This window comes from Phaethon lepturus, unplaced genomic scaffold (assembly GCF_000687285.1).
Source record: "Phaethon lepturus isolate BGI_N335 unplaced genomic scaffold, ASM68728v1 scaffold3857, whole genome shotgun sequence".
NCBI lineage: Eukaryota > Metazoa > Chordata > Aves > Phaethontiformes > Phaethontidae > Phaethon > Phaethon lepturus.
Window position 1 is genome coordinate 123571 of NW_010553887.1, and position 18617 is coordinate 142187.

The 18617-nt window shown below is 36.1% G+C and overlaps 1 protein-coding gene across 1 annotated transcript in view; it reads left to right on the forward strand.

Moving 5' to 3' along the window:
* ERC1 (ELKS/RAB6-interacting/CAST family member 1) overlaps nucleotides 1-9736 on the forward strand; it is a gene marked incomplete at both ends in the record, with an annotated part of 99878 nt that extends 90142 nt beyond the window's left edge. Inside the window, one exon of the mRNA XM_010291652.1 lies at nucleotides 9601-9736. Within this exon, the coding sequence (XP_010289954.1) occupies nucleotides 9601-9736 (136 nt within the window). The remainder of the gene's footprint in view (nucleotides 1-9600) is intronic.
* Nucleotides 9737-18617: the final 8881 nt, after the last annotated feature.

Consider the following 18617-nt stretch of genomic DNA (forward strand, 5'->3'; position numbering starts at 1 on the left):
ATAATGAAGATGCTGTAGCAAAGTACAGTTTGATGAGCATGATAACATTGCTTTTCAATCAACGTCATCCTTTTGCATACTTTTTCCAGTATAGTCTCTCAGAATGACCAACTTTGGATCAGATTTGGTACAGCTTCTCTATAGCTACCAGAGTAAACACTTTTCCATTCACATCTATAGAGACAACCTGTTTGGAAGATTATTCTTAAAAACAATTTTTTTTAAACAAATAAGCTAAATTATGTAAGATTTTTATTTGGGCATCTCAGCAACACAAAATAATCAGGCTTTTAGCCCTGAAATGGACTGGTCTGCATTTTTTCAGAATGGTCGTGCTAGCATCACTTTAGGGTCCTCCCATCAAATTCTTAGAGCAAGACTCTGAATGTTCTCCTGCATGGTTTTCTTTTATATCAGAAATCCTCTTCCACTGAGTTGGTACATTCACTGTGCTTTCTTTTTCGACCTTGCAACTTGCTAAAGACTGGATTTTCAGTAGCTGTCAGCTTGAAAGCATGAGGCGTATCTTGATTCTTTAACGTACGCTATTTCAAAATGTCAGGATAATATTCATCTGTTATCCCAAATTTCTGCAAATTTTTAGAAGAGGACTTTTCCAATAGTTTGTTCAGTATATGCTTAGGGCAAACATAAGCTACTCTAGCACACTTCTTAAATGCTTTACTTGAAAAATTTCGTTCTCCTTACATCATATTTTATTTTTGGTTTTGTTTCAATGGCTGATTTTTACATTCTATTTTTCATTTAATCATTGGTTGTTTCAAGTATTATTCTAGAAGGAATGAGAAGATTGCATACCCATATGAAAGAAAACAACTGCTGTATTTTGATTTGTTTTCTTTTCTGGCTAGTGGGACTGCAGTTAAAAAATACATGTGTGATCTTAGATCACAAAAATACTCTCTGAAACCTCAATAAAATGCCATTCATAAGGAAGATTTTATTGCTGTTTAGAAAATACTTTTTTCAGCCAAATGGTGCAGGTCTCTTGAGCAGAGAGTGACTGGCTGTGTGTGATCTGTTCACAGGGTGGTTGGCTCGTGCACTGGAGTTAAAGGTAAAAAGAACAACACCTTTGGGACTTCTTCCCACGCTGTTAGGGCCAAATTCAACTAACCCAGCATGTTGCAGGGAGAAAGAATCCACATTGAGGCCTAATCAGCCATTTTATAAATGTCATTTTTGGCATTGCATCAGTTTGCTCAATTAACAAAAGCAGAAGGAAAAATACAACAGGACGAACTTATTTATTGAACTACTGAATGCTTTTATTAAGGTCCTTAAAGCACTGGTGTTTTTCTTAACAAAGGAACACCCATATCATTATCTTACAGCTTTATTTGACAGTTCACCTCGAGCTTGTATTTCTAATACTCTTAACTTCAATAAAAAATAAAGGTTGCAAGGTTTAAGGTTAAAGGTTTCTTTTCTAGTTCAGTTGCCATCAGCTTTCAAAAATAATTATAGAATTTGACATATAATTAATTTTCTATTTAACCTCTGAAGCCTGATTTTTAATTTTACATCTGTTATGAAATTATGGTAGTGTATTCATTATTTTCGTCACAAAACTTGCTTCCTACTAAGTAGAGAGTTTAAATAGTTGGGGAGCTGCACATTAATACAATAGTGGAGTGAGTAGTTATAGTGGATTACATCTACAAAACTGGAATTATAGATTAGAGAAAACATGAGGTTCTATAGATGTTTAACTGAAGTTTTTAGTGTATCTTGGTTTTAGTATGTTGTATCTGGCCCTGTCTGAAACAAACCTTTGGTTTGCTTAATTTTATATGCACTTGATGCACTACAATGATGACAATTCTGTTCATCTCTCCTGTTAATCCCTTGATTTTAGCCAGTTGTTTAAAGAGCCTTTTTCTTTTCTTTGAATTATTTTGAAAATACGGAGAAAACAGCACTTGATTTCACCCTTGTTTGTGTGTAATTGGGCTACTGCCTCATGACTGGAGAGTAGCCTAGTTTATTCTGGTTTTATTCAATCAAGGGATTGAAGGGAAAAAAAAAATCTGTTTTCCCTGAAATAGATTCGTTTGATAGTGCTTAGAGCATGCATTTGAGACATGTGCTTCTCATCCTTAGTTAGATTTTTCTTTCTGTTGGTGTATTTATTATGTACCTTTCTCTAAATTCACTGACAGTCGATGCTGCATCATTTCACTCTATCATGAGGAAAATTATTTCTGTAAAGGTGTGTTCCCTAGTGATAGCTGAGAAATAACATTTCATTCAGATTTATTGTGTGTGGTTTTGATTATATTTCTTGGTCTTCTGCTAGACTGAATCAGAGAGATTAATACAAGAACGTAATAACTTTCAAACAAAAATTGTATTAATCTATAATTACACATTGTATGGCCAAATGTGGGGGGTTGTTGTGTTTGACAATTGACACATTTTACCTCAGAGAAGTTTGGACCTGAGTTTCAAGGCCTTTAGATACTCATGCGGATAATTCCTAACGCCGAGGAAAGAAGGCAAGCAGTGCAGAGTTGAGATCTGCTTCTAGTCTTTGACTTCCACGCCTCTTGATTCAGACACTACTAGGCTCCTGCTCCTAAAATCTGGGGCAAGCTAGTTTCCCATAGACTTTCTAGGCTTCATCCCTTGCCCCCTCCAGTGCTGATATGAACACACACTTTGTTTTTAAAAATCAAAGTTTCCTAGCTTCAGGAAATGAAGTCCACCCTCCCCATCTCTTAAAGTCACTGTGGGACTTCTTGACTCACATACAGCAGACCAGTTAAATTTTCAGGGTCTGTTAATATTTTCATTGGCATATGTTACCTTGTCATATAAATGGTTCAGAACAGCGAGGAACAGTGTAACAAAATGATGAGAGGTTCTGGGAGGAGAAGCTCACAAGCAGGAGAGGTAACTGAGTGCTGGAGTTTGCCAGCTGCGCATCCAAACAAGAGCAACTCATTGAAAGTACGTTAACTGGTCTTTTAGCTCAGATGCAACGTGCAACAGAGGCAGTAATATTAAACCAAGCTGTTTGGAAGGCATAATGAAATTACGATCTCTTCTATTTAGTAACTTAATTTACCTTTTTTTTACCTTAGTACACTGTTGAAAAATAGTGACAAGCTACTTAAGAAGCTGGGATTGCTAAGTACAGCCCAACAAAGCAAAGGAAGAGGCCCTTTACCCTTAACAGTAAGATAATGCTTACTGTTCTAAAAAAAATAAATCCAGCCATACAAAATTCCATGTAGATCTTCAGCAGTGTGTAACTTCCTTGATCCTAATTTTTCAATGCATAAGATAGAGAACTTTATTCAGCCTTTGGCAACTTTCCTTTAACTGTCAATCAGACACCCAGTTGTGGTGATGGGACTGTGTGATGTGGTCAATCCTGTTTCTATCATCACTTATTTAGCTTCCTTTCATCACTTTCTTTTTCCTGAGGTTAAGCAATTAGGCTTTCCAAATGCTGCCATTATTCTTCGTGGTTTGGTGATCAACCACTGGTAAGATAAAGTGAGTTTTGAGCAACTAAAAGCTAAAGCAAAACCTTTCAGAAGAGGTGTTTTTCTTACTGTCAAAACAAAGTAGCATTTTTGGGAAGAGTTTCTCCTTGGCTTCCTTCTGTTATACTTCCCAGAAGGTAAATGTTTTTCTTTGTGTACCAAAACTACTACTACTACAAAAAAACCCAAAACCCAGCAACTCAGCTATGTCACTGTGTTTATGATCTTTTAAATTCATAAGTTAAGGTTGAGGATATGGCCAGCTAAAACATTTGGTGGGGCAGACCTTAAAAACAAAGAAGTGATGAAGGAAACGGTGGGGGTAATGTAGTAAGTTGGACCCTTTACTGTGAGTTTTAAATCGATCTAATGCAAATCACTAGCATCCGGTGGTGTTGATGTTGTTGATTTTCTTTTCAGTAAAAACTTCCTTTTTTTGTCTCACCCATCTAATCATCAATGAACAAGACTGCTAATTAGAGTCTGGACAACTTGGCTGATTGTTTCCTGCCTTCCAGCATTTCCTTCCAGAATTTTTTCCCCTGATAGTGTGTTTTGTGTTCTGACCTAAATTGCCGCAGTATATAGTCTTCCAGATGGCTGCTCCATTTCATTTCACAAGTGAGTAAATGTCCTATGTCTTTTATGACTACGAAGTGCTTTGAGGTCTTATCAATTATTTTAACTTCTTCACGGGGGGCAGCAGAGAGGGAGGTGTTGATCTCCTCTCTCGAGTGACCAGCCATAGGACTTGAGGAAATGGAATAGAGCTGCATCAGGGGACGTTTAGGCAGGACGTTAGGAAAAGGTTCTTCATTGAGAGGGTGGCTGGTCACTGGAACAGACTCCCCAGGGAAGTGGTCACAGCATCAAGCCTGTCAGAGTTCAAGGAGCATCTAGACGATGGTCTTAGTCATATGGTTTCATTTTAGGTAATTCTGCAAGGAGCAGGGAGTTGGACTCAGTGATCCTTATGGGTCCCTTCCAACTTGAGATGTTCTATGATTCTATATCATAGTAGAATCTAGTATTTCATAATACAAGGCACATTGGCAATTTTAAACTAAATAATATATTACTTCATTGCATACAGTTTTCTTCGCAGTTTTTTTCAGTAATCTTGACTATTGCATCAGTTTAACTTATGTTGAGGAGCAAAGTGTGCTTTAAAGCAAATGAAGTTCATCTGTCCATCAGGATTAGTAGCTGCAGCAACAGCGGACTGTCCTGTGGGTGGTGGTAATGCTACGTCAATGAAGGCTCAAGCTAAACAACCTTTCTGACATGGCTGACTGATACATAGAAATATTTTCTGAGTACCTAAGTCAGACAAATAAAACAGGCTGTTTCTATAGCTGTGCACAAGGTCTTTGTATTTTTTCCTAGGGCGTGTATTCATTAGGTGAAATATAGTACGTGTGTATATATTTTGTCTTGAAGGTAAGTTTCTCTGGCAGTTCCAATGCATTGTAGGTCTATACTTATACTTGGATCATTATAAAAACACTGGTGTGTGTTAGGCGCATAATGGTGAAGGAAAAATATATTAAAATATAATTATAAAATTCAAGTTAACTTATGCATATTTTCAGTGAACATTTTGCCACCTTTCACTTTATGGAAAAACATTTGAAATTATGCCAGAAAATGTAACCAGATAAGGATAATAGCTTGTTACATTAACATGTAGCATGAAAATCCATATAAGAATTAACAGCTATATATGCTGATGTGCATTATAGTAAAAAATAATGAGATTAGTATTAAAATGCAAAAAGATACTCACATTAGTAAAGAAAAAATTAATTTCATAAAAGTCTTAATAAATAATAGGGCCTATAATGCAATTAATCTTATTAGGGAGGAAAACTCTTCTAAAGGACTCACAGGTAATAAAATGACTTTCCACTTTTCAGGAATGCTTGATGGTCCACTGGGTTTCTATTGCCTGTATTCGTCTTCCTGTTTTAAAATTATTTTAGAATATGAAATCATCTCATTTGAAAGTTTTCATTGCTTTTTGTGATCGTTTTAATTCATTCCCCATGGTGTTTGGCTGTACTTCATCACTGGAAATTCAAGAATTTCATAGGGAAGTGGAAAGGTGTGGCTTTTTTTAAGTAATGCAGCTTTGTTTCATTAAAAAAGGATAAAGTCATAGAAATGAATAGTTATTTTCAGTGTCCAGATTCAGAAATCTTGGGTTTTTTTCAGCAGGCGTATGGCTTAAATTGGCCACCCAAAATCAAAGGATGTGAAATTATTAATTCTGAAAATCTTGGCCTGTCTTTAGTTGAAAGGCTTTGGGGTTTATTTTTTTAAATTAGAAGCCTGATTTTGATTCTACTTCCTTTTCTCTAATATATTGTCTTGTAACAGTACTTGGCGTGACATATTGTGAAACGGGGCAAGATTCTAAGCAATAGAAAAGATTTTTTCACTTTTGAGTGCTGAATTTTTTAGGAGCTGTACCTCAAAAAAAGTAATTTGCTACTAAAAAATGTAAAAGAAATTGTTGTTTCCAAAATTAGTGGTGGTGTTTACTGTAATTCAACATAATAAACATTCTCATTAGATTTTTCTTCTTTTATATGTGATTAGAACATTTTTCATTTTTTGATTTGAGGGTGACTCTGAGAATAAACGTCTTCTGAGATGAGGTAGTTTTGCTTTTGTTAGTTTTGTTACTGTTTCTGTTGGTTCCAGTGATACCTTTCTTTAAAGCTTTATCTCACTGAACATAAACTGGCTCTCCAATTTTTATTAGAATCACCAGCATTCTTTTTCTCTCTGTAGTGCCATTTTAAAAAGATGTTTCAGTAGGAATATGTACTTACAGTAATATTTAATGCTCTGTATATCTCGGAAATTCACATGCTCTTTATTTGATGATCAGAATTCCACTTGCACATTGCAAATCGGTGTTTACTGAGTTGCTGTACATGCTAACACTTTCTAGAAAACACTCATAAATCTCTAAGCTGTTGCTGTTATTGTAATCAATTCTCTTTTTGCTATCTTTAATTTTGTGCACTTTTTTCAGTCTTAATAAAAATACTCTTACAGATGAAGGATTTACTTGAAACCTTACTATCCCTTTGACAGGGTTATGTGCTATATATAGCTGTAATTGCATTGAAAAGAGTTAAAAGAACATTAAGTTTACAAAATGAAGCTCTCAAACTGAGGGAATTCCAGAGCTTTGTTTGTTTCTCCAGTCCTAATTAGCTTCTTTGTGCACATATATTATGACAAATCTTTGTTTTCCTCGTGACTGTCTCCTCATAGAATGGACCAGTTGCAGTGTGCTTGCTGGAGATGCATACTTTCTGTATTTTATTTTATTGTTCCAGTTCAGTATGTGGTCCGAATCTGCACATTGTTCAGTGGTGGTGTGAAGATGAAATTGTTCTATAACAATCATCAGTAGTATTTCAGTGTTCAAAATAGCAACAGAACCGTCTTAGCAGTGAATTGGGTGCTTCCTGTTGATCAAGCTTTTGAGGTCTGTTGATATTAAAAATATGTGTGTGTATGTAAGTATTTTAAAAATATTGTGCTTATATATATAAAAACATGATTCTCTGATTTGGCTTTGAAGACTGAAAGTTGTCTGCCAGAGAAGAAAGGTTTGTTTACAGAATCACAGTGTGGATTCTTTACAGTTTCATAGAACATTCATGGTGCTCTGGGCTTGTATATGCTCTGTTCAAGGGCTCTGGGCTTGTACATGCTAAACCTTTAACACAATTACTTGCATGAATTATTGTAAAAGTGGGAATTATTATTTGGTACCATGGTCACTGAGATTTCATGAATAAATAACTGCAAGCCTTTTACATTTATGGATTTCAAGTCTCATGTGACCTTCTCAGTTGGGGAAACTTTAGGTAATGCCATAGATACCTGTATCATTTGAAAGGTTTATTGCCCAACTTTTGTTGCTTTTTGACATCAAAGGTACAGAGTGATAGTTGTATCCTGCATGTGAATTAAAGTTTCCAGACAGAATGACAATTATGAGGATTGACCTGAGTATTACAAGCATTAGGTAATTTCAAGACTTCCATCTTTTAAACTGCTTTAGGAAAGCTTGAGTTTGTTTCAGAATACCTACCTAATACATTAGAATGACAATAATTTTGGTTCAGACATGAGAAGGTGGATGTCAATATTGTATATCCTTAAAATTACTCCTTTCGTTGAAATACATATTTCGTTTGAAGACATTTTGGACTATTCAGGAGATGATCTACTTCAGACGTATTTTGATGAGAGTTGTGGCTTTATTAGCATTGTTGTCTCTTATCTAACCAGTAGATTACAGTAACACAGACCAGTTTCCCAACAGGTGACTCTAGGTTTGCCAGTTTATGAAAAGGACTTAATTCCCCTAACTTTAATTTAGAAGTTGAATAAGAATTCTTATGTGGAATTGAATGTGTTGGGCTTACATATTTTCATTTTCTGCATTAACTTAGTTGTACTTGCTATGTTTATTTTATTGGACGGATAGAACCGTGTATTGTACAAGCTGAGCTGGTGCCAACAGAACATTTCCAATAAGTTGTTTAATCACTGAACAAGGCTGCTTTCCAACTGGGCAACGTGCCCATTGCTGGTGTGCAGCACTGGGTTAGAACAACTTAACAATTATACTTGTTGTGTTTAAAAAGCATCCTGACTCAAATCAGCTGTAACTGTCAGACAAGGTAGTTAAGTACGACAATAATTTTTTAACATCATCAAAAAAGGACTTTCCTTTCTTTTCTTGGTCTCTGGAGGCCTTCAGGACTTTTTCACACTAATAGAAGTTTGTTTAGCACCAAGGAAAATTAGCTGTCTTTGCAATTTTCCCAGCACCAGTTGGCTTACATTGCAAAAAGCACAGCTCAGTGTGAATCTACATTTTTTTGGAAGAACTCAAAGCACTGACTAGCCATATGCCACATAATTTGAACATATATATCGCAAAGAGATATGTTCTTGATCATACTTTTGTTATGAGTTCTGAAGAAAATATTAAAGCAGAGTTGTTTGTGATCTGTTCTAAAAGTATTTCTGAAATACAGAAGAAACATTCTTCCCTCTCTGTGTGGATAACATACCAGATAGGAAGCTAGTATATCATTCTGCTTTCTAAACAGTAAATTAAAGAGCTGTCTCTACTACTTGCATGATGTTTTGGGAAAATTTTGCGACCAAAGAATATGTCTTTTATTCCAAAATCCAAACTCCAGATATAATTATGGAGAAAAGGGCTGAGGAAGCAAAGCTACCCTGTTTTGTTTTGATTGGACTAAAAGTTTAGACTTAAGTTCTCTGTGGTCAGGAGGCTGAGATTAAAGGGTCTGTAATTAGATTCAATACTCTATGTGTCTTAATGCCCAGAAAGACCAAACCCTGTCTGCAGGCAATGGCAGTTGCCAGGATCATCAAAAATAATTCATAGATGCAAGTGAAAAGGAAATTGTGCGCACTTTCCGAAATACTTTGTTCTTAATTGCTCTGTCTTGTTTCTGTAAAAAGAAAGGATAGGAAATCCCTCAAAATATCTAGTAAACAAGTAGAACTTGAGGTTGAAAGGAATAGTTTTACTTCTGGAAACGGATTGCCTAGATCTTGTAGGTAGTCCTCTATATTCAAGTCATGTTTCATTGTTTTTTTCCTTTTGATCCTCCTATTTTCCTTACATTAGATATAGTGCTACCCAAAGCAAAATAGGCTATTAGATGTCTGCATTTTTTATATATACACATGCGTACAAACTGAGAGAGATTTTCTGCCACATAGTCACCAGAGGCCAGATGCATCTTTTGATTAATAGCTTATAACAAATAATAATAAAGGTTTTTGTTTCAGAAATTTCCACATTTAGGTTAATAGTAATGAGCAAAACAAAGTGTTCATTTGGCTGAATTAACAGTGGAGGGTAATGCTTGATGATGAGTTTGGTGTTGGGAACCTTCTGTAAACGAAGTGGTAGTACTTGAGGGTTCCACTCTTCCCCAGTCCAGCTCACCAGCGCTGGGGCTGACGGGGAGCTTGCTCTGGACCGCGCTCTGAGTGCTCTTCTCTTTTACAGGCAAGTTAAAGATCAAAATAAGAAAGTAGCAAATCTGAAGCACAAAGAGCAAGTGGAGAAAAAGAAGAGTGCACAGATGCTGGAGGAGGCCAGGAGACGAGAAGATAATCTTAATGACAGCTCCCAACAGCTTCAGGTAACATGGGAATTGAGTTAAATGTGTCAGCCAGGCTTAGCTACCTCACTCTCTGCTGTACCTCCTGATCCATTTACATAGCTGTTACCTAACAAAGAAATTTGTTACTGACTGTTTAAAAGGACACATCTATCTCAGAGCACTTCAAAGAAAGCAGCCTCTCTCAGTTGCCTTCATAGCTTACCCCATTTTCATAAAAGGGAAAAATAATTTTAACTGTCAACTCGGTTATGAAGTGAAGTGCATCACTGAAATAATTTTATCATTTTGGCATTGAGATTGGTGTGGCATTTCTTTCTTCGCTGCTCTTCTAACAGCCTTTTTCTTCAGCTGTTTTATGTATTTTCCCAGCTGGTTTTACCTTATATTGGTGCCGTTTCTTCAGTAAATGAAAGATAACCAAGTAAGTATTCTTACAGTAAATTATATTTATTGTGGGGTAACTGGAGGACCATATTTTCTGTGTTTATTCATCGTTGTTTGACAGTGAAACCCTACTCTATCTCATGAATTCTTGGTATCCTTACTACTCAGTTTGCTTTATTTCTGAAATGATAACATGCTGCTGCCCCACAGAATTATCTGATTGCCTCAAATCTACCTAGGCATATGAAAGTCACTGGTATGAAAGAAAGTCAAATATTTCCCAGCGTGCTATATGTTGGTATTAGCTGTAGATGGTTTATCAAATGGTAAGTTTTCAAGTGCTGTCATGATACCATGATGCTAAGTGAGGAGATAATAGATATTGTGCCTGTGATTTCTTTAATTTACGAAAAAAAATTTCCTTTTGGTGAGTGAAAATAAACATGGAAACAGTAAACTACCCTTTGAGGTCTTGTAAAATTATTTTTTAAATTTTCAGAGAGCAAACCTTCTCATAGGTGTTTTCCTTCATTATCCTAGGTTAACTCCTGTTTCTTATTACCAGCTATGTACCTTAATACATCCACAATGAAGACACAGAATAAATCCTAATAGTTCACTAGCAAAGATAAACCCCCTCCTTAATCTAAACAGAGACTTCTTTACTCTGTTCTGCGGAATTCCAGAGGGATGGTTTCAACTCTTTAAGAACTTTTGGAAGAACCACAGAAACATGTGTCCATGTCGAATGCTCTCAGGTGCACCATTTTGTGGTTTTCCCTCTCAGTTCCAGTCCTTTATATGCAGGGCACTGAAATAGTTAAGTTCCAAGTGTATGAAAATGATTTCATAACTGCAGACTTTTATAAAAGGCTGGGATGTGGGATTTCTACATCTGCTAATGGATTTTGTGGCTGTAATGCTGTGGCAATCCACAAGGCTCTCGTTATGTGGCAGCTTAAGTTCAAATAACACAATCCTCCTTGTATTAGTGAAATGTCTTTAAAAATTCCTAAAACTAATACAATATTTCATTAGATTTCTAATCTGCATTGAGTAAATCTGTATTTTAAGTTTGAAAAGATAAGTGGTACTTGACATTTGCCTTGCAATTATGTGCACATATCAAATGATTTATCAGATGATACCATTCCACAAGATGATCTTTTTTGTTTTGGTGTAACACTTTCAGCTTTTAAAAGGTGTGCTTTGCTTTTCTGGCTTTTTTCCCCACAATTATTCTTTCCCTTTTAACTTTTCTTTCTTTTACACAAATGGAATGCATTGGGAAAAGCCTAAAATTTGTTTTCACTCAGCTCCTATTTACATACTAAAATTGCTCTTTTTTTTCTTTTAAACGGTAAGTTATGTAATGTGTTTGTGCAACTACACATAGCAATGGACAGACAGTGATATTCTGCTTGCTGATAATTTATGTCCTGTGAAAACTATTTAACACCAGTTTCTGATACTTCAAAGACATCATACAGCTTTCGTGGCAGCAGTGAGGCAGCTTTTGCTCAGAAATTAGGTGGCAAAAAATGGTGCTGCTTTGCATCAGAGATCTGTAAGAACATATAGCTGTCCTTGCAGCGTACTATCCAATTCTTTACTTACAAAGTGTTTTAGCAATAGAGAGATCGTAAGTATAAAACTATGAATAGCACAGAATAATTTTACTCTCAATATTTCCTCTTTTTTAATTTCAAAGTGACCAACTTACACCTAGGAACAAGAAACAAATAACCAATTGTCTCTTCTGAGGAAGCCAAGTTGTTTGATATTTTTCTCTCTTCCTCCAGCATTACTTTGTTGTAAGCTGGCGGTCTAGTAGGGAAGCTAAAGTTGAGAACAAAGATGTTGAAGTCTATAATTTTATTATCTTTTCCTTTTTATATTCAGGTTTTCCAATCAGAGATGTCTATACAACACTATATAATTTTTTCTAGTTTGCTTATGGTGTGTTTTACTCTGCACTGGTGTCTTGCTTTCTATATAATTATATGGAATATTTCTTAGATTAAAAATAGACATTATTAAATGCATATAGGAAGTTAAGATTGAAGTGGGATATGATACTCAACATTGAAATGTGAAAGTTATCACAGTATTAATATTACTTGATTTTCCTAGAGCCTTTCCTGCTTTTGTGAACCTAAATTGTCCTGTTTGGGTGGGCTCGGTTTTAGAGAGTCTTTCTCCATATTCAACACAAGACTGAAGGGAATGCTTTCATTCACAGATGAAAAAGGTCTATATGCTCTAATGAAAATATCAGGCTAAGGTAAAATATGGAGTGTTTAATGACATGTGACAGGTTCAATAAAAACTCCTTCCTTTAGAAGAGCCCTCTGCTTATAGCCTCCCTCTCTCAAGGACTTCAACGTTTTGGTTTCCTGGAAGTAAAATTTACCCAGGACCACATTTCAATTTGTTAGTTATGGAGACCTGTCTTCTCCATAGACTCTAAAGGGCACTGCCTTCTAATCGATTAAAAAAAAAAAATCAAACCTGAAAGGAACGTAGATTTTTTTTTTTTTTTTTTTTTTTTTTTTTAATGCAACCATTGTTGGCTTTGGGGTCAGGACACACAAGCACCAATTTCAGATAATTTTGGTCTTTGCGGTTTTGGCTGGAATTAATAATAAGACATTATGAAATGCTTAAAAATATATGATCTGCATGTTCTTCGGTTGACCGTCTGCAATCCAGTCAAATAAACACGCTCCCAAGCACATACTCCACTCCTCCTCTCTCTGTCCCTAACAGGCATGTGGTTTCTTTCTTCCTGAGTCCAGTAACAAAATGTTCGTTTATTCAGAGAGCTCTGATGATGGAAATTTGGTATTTTAGGGAGTCGGGGAAGGATGAAAACCATAATGTCTCAATTCTAGTGAGATGAATAAATGGCTTTCCAAATTTGTCTTTTCCTCCTGGGTTCCCTTAAACCACAACTCTCCAGAGATCTGAGAGGTTAACGAGTGTCTGGTCTATAAGCAGGGTAAAAAAAACAAGCTGTGGGCTGGAGGAGAAAATTTTTTACTTCAAGTAACTAAAGCTTGGCTATTGTGAAAAGGAATTGCTATGCTCTCTTGTCCTAGAAAGGTAACGTTTACTCAAATTCCAAGATATTTGAATGAGTACTTGGAACTGACATCTGGAAGGTAGCATGCATATTCTCTTGCTGTATCACTCCAGCATCTTCCAAAGTTTTTAGGAGCAATTTTCAGAATAACTTTGTGGCATGGAGTTGTCCACTATTGTATCTGTATTGCAGCAACTATCCAGCAGTCTCCGATTGCTACTGACAAACTATATATCCAGAGGCTGTGTAAAATATATTGGAATTCTTTAATTCTTAAAACAACTGTAACACCATGTAAATTTACTCCTTTTTTCTTCTTTTCCTACACCCAAGTTTAGATAACTTAATGTATAATTCCTAATCCATGAATTACATATGCGGGTATATGTTGTTTGTTCCTTGTGATTACATCATTTCTTTATCATATTGAGTATTAAATAGGAAAAATCCTTCTAGTGGAAAGAACTGAATTTTCAGTCTAAACAAATGTGGAATATTTTGTTCAATAATGCTTTTTCTGGGATCCAGGTCAAGCTCAATGAAATGGCTAGGTAGCCAAATACCTTCTCATCCAATGAACCTTCTAAATTGATTAAATATCAGGAACTGTTTGTTATGAGGCACCATAGCATGTACAAACAGTCAATATCAACATTCAAAAATCTGAAAACCCAAATGAAGCCCAGTACATCTGGTCTTCAGTTATCGAAGAATTTCATCTTGATATGCTATGATTGGATTTTGAGGGTAAGGTGGCTGAAGGTTTTTCATCTGATTAGTTGATGGTAATACCATGCTATGACGAAGGTGTGGTTTGCCATCTGTCAGCTGTTAGTAAAGAGAGATCATGCTTCCCTAATTAATCTATGAACTTGCTTTTGGATAGTCCGTACAAAGCTACTAAAGAAATGGTTAGTTTTAAAGAAAACCTTTCCAAACTTAAAGGTCAAGATTTCCTCCCTAGCTTTCTAGACACCATAAGCTTTGAAGCAAATTGCTTATGCTAGTTAAATGGTGTTACATGTTTTCCTGGGATAAGTGAATTTGAAGTGCTGAGTTCCTGGCTAATTTCTCCTCCATTCCACTGCCATATCAGGTTCCAGCCTTGCCTGCCAGCTGAGTGGACTGTACTTTCTTTATCCCTTGGATAGCACAGCTCAACATGTTAAGGCCCATGAAGCTGTCAGGTACTCCGTTTCAGCCTGGTAGAAATCTATTCTTTAATGCCATCTTACATTTGCAGGATTTATTCCAGAGAACATTCTAACGTGTCAGACCCGTGTTTTCTCATTGAGCTCAGATCCATCTTTGGGAATTATTCAGATCAAAATGTCCTTTCTCTCTCCCTTCCTCTCCCAGTACTTCTTAGGCACCAGGGAGGAGTTTTGGCCTCCCCGTCCCTGGATAATACTCTGTGCTGCCCAGCCTTGTACGTGTTATAGTTCCTTGGGCCTGACTAGGTGCCATTATCACCTACGTAGATGGCTATAGTTTCCCTAATTTCACAATTCTATGTCATGACATGAAGCACTGAAAGGATAGAAATTTTTTTGCAGTTCAGTTTTTAAGAAACTTGTTAGCATTTTTGGAAGAGGTAAATTTTCTTGTCAGTCACCCAGCATTCCTAGCATAAAGGATGAAACTTAACGTTGTTACATGTTCTTGATAATTAAGCAAAATGTGATTCTAAGCTTATAAAAGATGTGAATCAGATTTCTACTGTCTGACTCAGTATTACATAGAAATTTTATTAATGAAAATGTAGCAGGTATGAACAAATACAGGCTTTAAAGAACAACTGTACCTCATAAAAAACTAAATGGAATAAATGTATGCAAATTATTCCTCCTTTTTGATTTGGGCTAGATGCAGTGGTGGCCAGGAGGTAGTTTTAGGATTAACTGACCCTCCAACCCTTTCTCTAAGAGATTCTGTGACAGCTGGCTATGCATCAGAAAACAGGATATACATATGCAGTAGAGACTTTAATACGCGTCATGATTTGTTAGTTATGTAATATTCCAGTAGCGGTTTTAATTTTCATCAGCTTTTACAATATATTACAGAAAACACAATGTTCCACAAACATTGCATTGTATATTTACTTGGAGGCTTGCAATTTTCAGCATGTTGTGTGTAGTTACTGTAGATACAAGCAAATATTTAACCCTGGCAGATGCCTGGAGAAAAACTAGCTCTTACTCTTATCATGTCATAACTCTCCCTGTCAAGAGAGCTTTCCTAACTTTCCTGGATGTCTGGGACAAATTCCAAAAATCATGACCTTTTAGCTAGGCTTTTTGTGACTTATAGTGAGGGGAAGTTTCTTGAAGCGGGGCAGGGGGGATATTACATTGAATTTTAGCCTTTTGGGGAGGAATTAAAAATTCGTAATTAAATGAAAATAAAAATTAAGCATTCCTGGATACATATACTTACATGAAGTAGATGGCATATGGATGATGAGTAGAAAACCTCACTTTATATTTCGTTATATCTGTGTGAAGTGATATAGTAGTTATGGACAATACTCAGGTATGGTATTCTTCATTTGCAATGCTCTCTAATGGAAAAAAGACTTAGGAATTCTCACAATGTTGATACCTTAATAATTTTTATCATTTAACATCATAGAAAAGGACTAGAAAGAAATGCTAGTTCATTGAATAGTGGGGAAATACTGTGTGGTACCAAAAATCAGTGCATAATACGAAATAGCGATGTCATGAAATTACGTTGTTCATGTAAAAAGTACACTATTGGATTTCCATCTCAGCAAGACAGCAGTGCACATAAAAATGAGATTCTAGCTAAAAGGAAAGTTTTCTTCCGTTTTCTGTATTGAAGTCATAAAGTGCAACTTTATTTTGAGGAAGATTGTGAAGACTTGCTAACAAATTGCCAGAAAGTGAGCAGGAGAAGGTAGGAAAAATGTCTTGAAAAACAAGAAGGAATGAAGTCGTGTCCTGCAGCATCTGCTCAGAGTGAGGACTTGTTCTTAGTAATATTAGCACTTTTCATCTCTTATCCTTTCACATGTGAATCCGATGGACTTCGCAAGACAGTAAATTCTCCATTTACTTACAGGAAGCTCATCAAGACAAGCTTTCGTACACCTTAAGCCTTAAGAGTATTTACCTGGGTCTGTTTCGAATACCCATTTTCCATACAGAAATCTGGTACCTGTTTCTGCAAACAGCTGCATACAGACAGTATGTGTGACCATTAAAAAAGTGTAAATTTACCTCTCCCATGTCTTAATTTTCTTGGATTTGTGGGATTTTGGTGTGTTACTATTCTTACAATGTAAGCTGTGAGCCATGAGCAAATTGTGAGGCAGCCCTGTCTCCAGTAAAGCCTTTTTTTCTGATGAATGTTTACGAGGTCCGAGTAACTTTGTTGTTGCTCATACGTGCAGTGTTGCATGCTGAAGCAACAACAAAAATAATATACTTCTGAACATGAGATTTATTTGTCTCAGGAACAGATTTCTCCGTCGCTTTATGACTTGTTCAGTTGTGTTATTAAAGAAGGGACATGCATGATTTTCCTCCATCTAAAATATAATACACATTTCTGAATATCAGAATAAATTATGACCTTGTTCTCAGATTTGATATGTCAGTTCTTATAGAGACAGCATCTGCCCGTTCTACGTTTTTGATGTTTATGATATAAATATATTGTTAAGGAATTGCCACCTTCTGTGTTTGACCAGAAGAGAGCACTCCTTACAGAATACTTATTACTGTAACATTTACAGAAACTAAGCTTGAAGAGACTTGACATTTGCAATGGATAAGCATATCCCTGGGTAGACACTTAGCCATCTGCTCTATTTGTTTTCCCTTTTGTGGTTTAGTTTACCATACATTTATTATGTTCAGGTTAGACATATTCACTGCCTTCACGTCTTTAAAAAAGATGAACCATTTGACTCTGTCTTGCATAATGTAAAAATGCTCTGCAGCTTTGAACAGACAGCTGGAAAAATTTCGTGCGAGTTGCTATTTGCAGCTAGCGTTAGGCAGTCTCCCAGTTACCCCAGTATTTCCTTAACTGCAAATTGAGATTTGTAGTGAGAGAAAGCCATTATATGGCTTGAGAGTTTTTAACAGAGGAAAGAGGACTCCCTTCATCCTAAGATTTCTCTGTGATCCATCAGGAATATTATTCTCCAGACACCCTTTCACCCAGCCTTTACTCGCAGAAACATGAGGTGTCAGTGGAGGATGAAACCTGCTATTTGTACTCTCTTGCCTGTTTGGCAAGAGCGGAGTTGGTACCCTTTATGATACGCCAGAAAGTAAGTACGGTGAAGACTGGACAGCTGAATGTGTGCCAACAACCTTAACCACTAGATATTTTTTGCAAGGATTTTTTTTTTTTTCACCCCCCCAAAGATTATTATCCGAGTTCAAACTCCTTTCCTAAAAACTGTCAGAGAGATTAATGTAACTGTTGACAACATGGTGTGGTTCCTGTGAGGAGGTCTCTCCTGAGAGCAGAAAACATTGAGGGCCAGATTTAAGCAAAACAATAGGAGTACATTCAAGGGGAAGAACAGCTCTCTTTTCATTTTGGTGTCTTATTTCATGAGCCTGAGAAATGGCAATAAATTTGCATTTTTTCCCTCTTGTGTTCCCCCCCACACACCCTTTAAGCTTTTTTTAAATTTGCTGTGCTGAAAATTGTTTCTAACTCATCTCTCCCCAGGAATAAAAATTGCTGCAGCTCATTTCAAGTCTCATTGTTTAATAAAATTGCTATTCTGCTTTATTCTTGTTTTGCCCAATAGAAAAGGAAAGAGGGTGGGGTGATGGCCTAAAACCAGACAGAATTAAGAGGTTGGGGTTTTTTTTCAATTAATACACATGGAATTTTTTTTAGTTCTATACCCATGGCAACAAATATTTTAGCCTATCTTTTAAAAATTTCCTCTAATTTATTTCAAGTAGTAGTAAACCTAATTCACTTCATTCTAATTCAGTATTATGCCTTAATCTTGCTTGCCAGGCTGCTCAAATTGCCATCATGCTTAAACTACTTTCTTTTTTCTATAGAAACAAGCCGATTCTGCCTTAATTAGCACTTTCCCTATTAAGTTTTCCTCTTCGGCTAAAATTTACACACTCTTAGGATATATCAGGACAACTACTCTTACTGTGATGTGCAAGTATTAGGTGGGATTTAGGCTTAGGCTGTAAATTGTGTATTCATATCTGACAAGATTGTAAAACACTATAAGTCAGCTTTTATGATTTAGTCCTTTCAGCTGTTGAATTTTGCCTGAGGTACAGTCAGATCTGAATGCAGGTGGTGGGAAAAACTAACTATATTGGTATTGCTGATTGATTTTTACTGATGATTACAGGAGGATAATCGCCTTAGCATTCTAGAAAAAGTCTACAGTCAGTTAAAATTAATCAA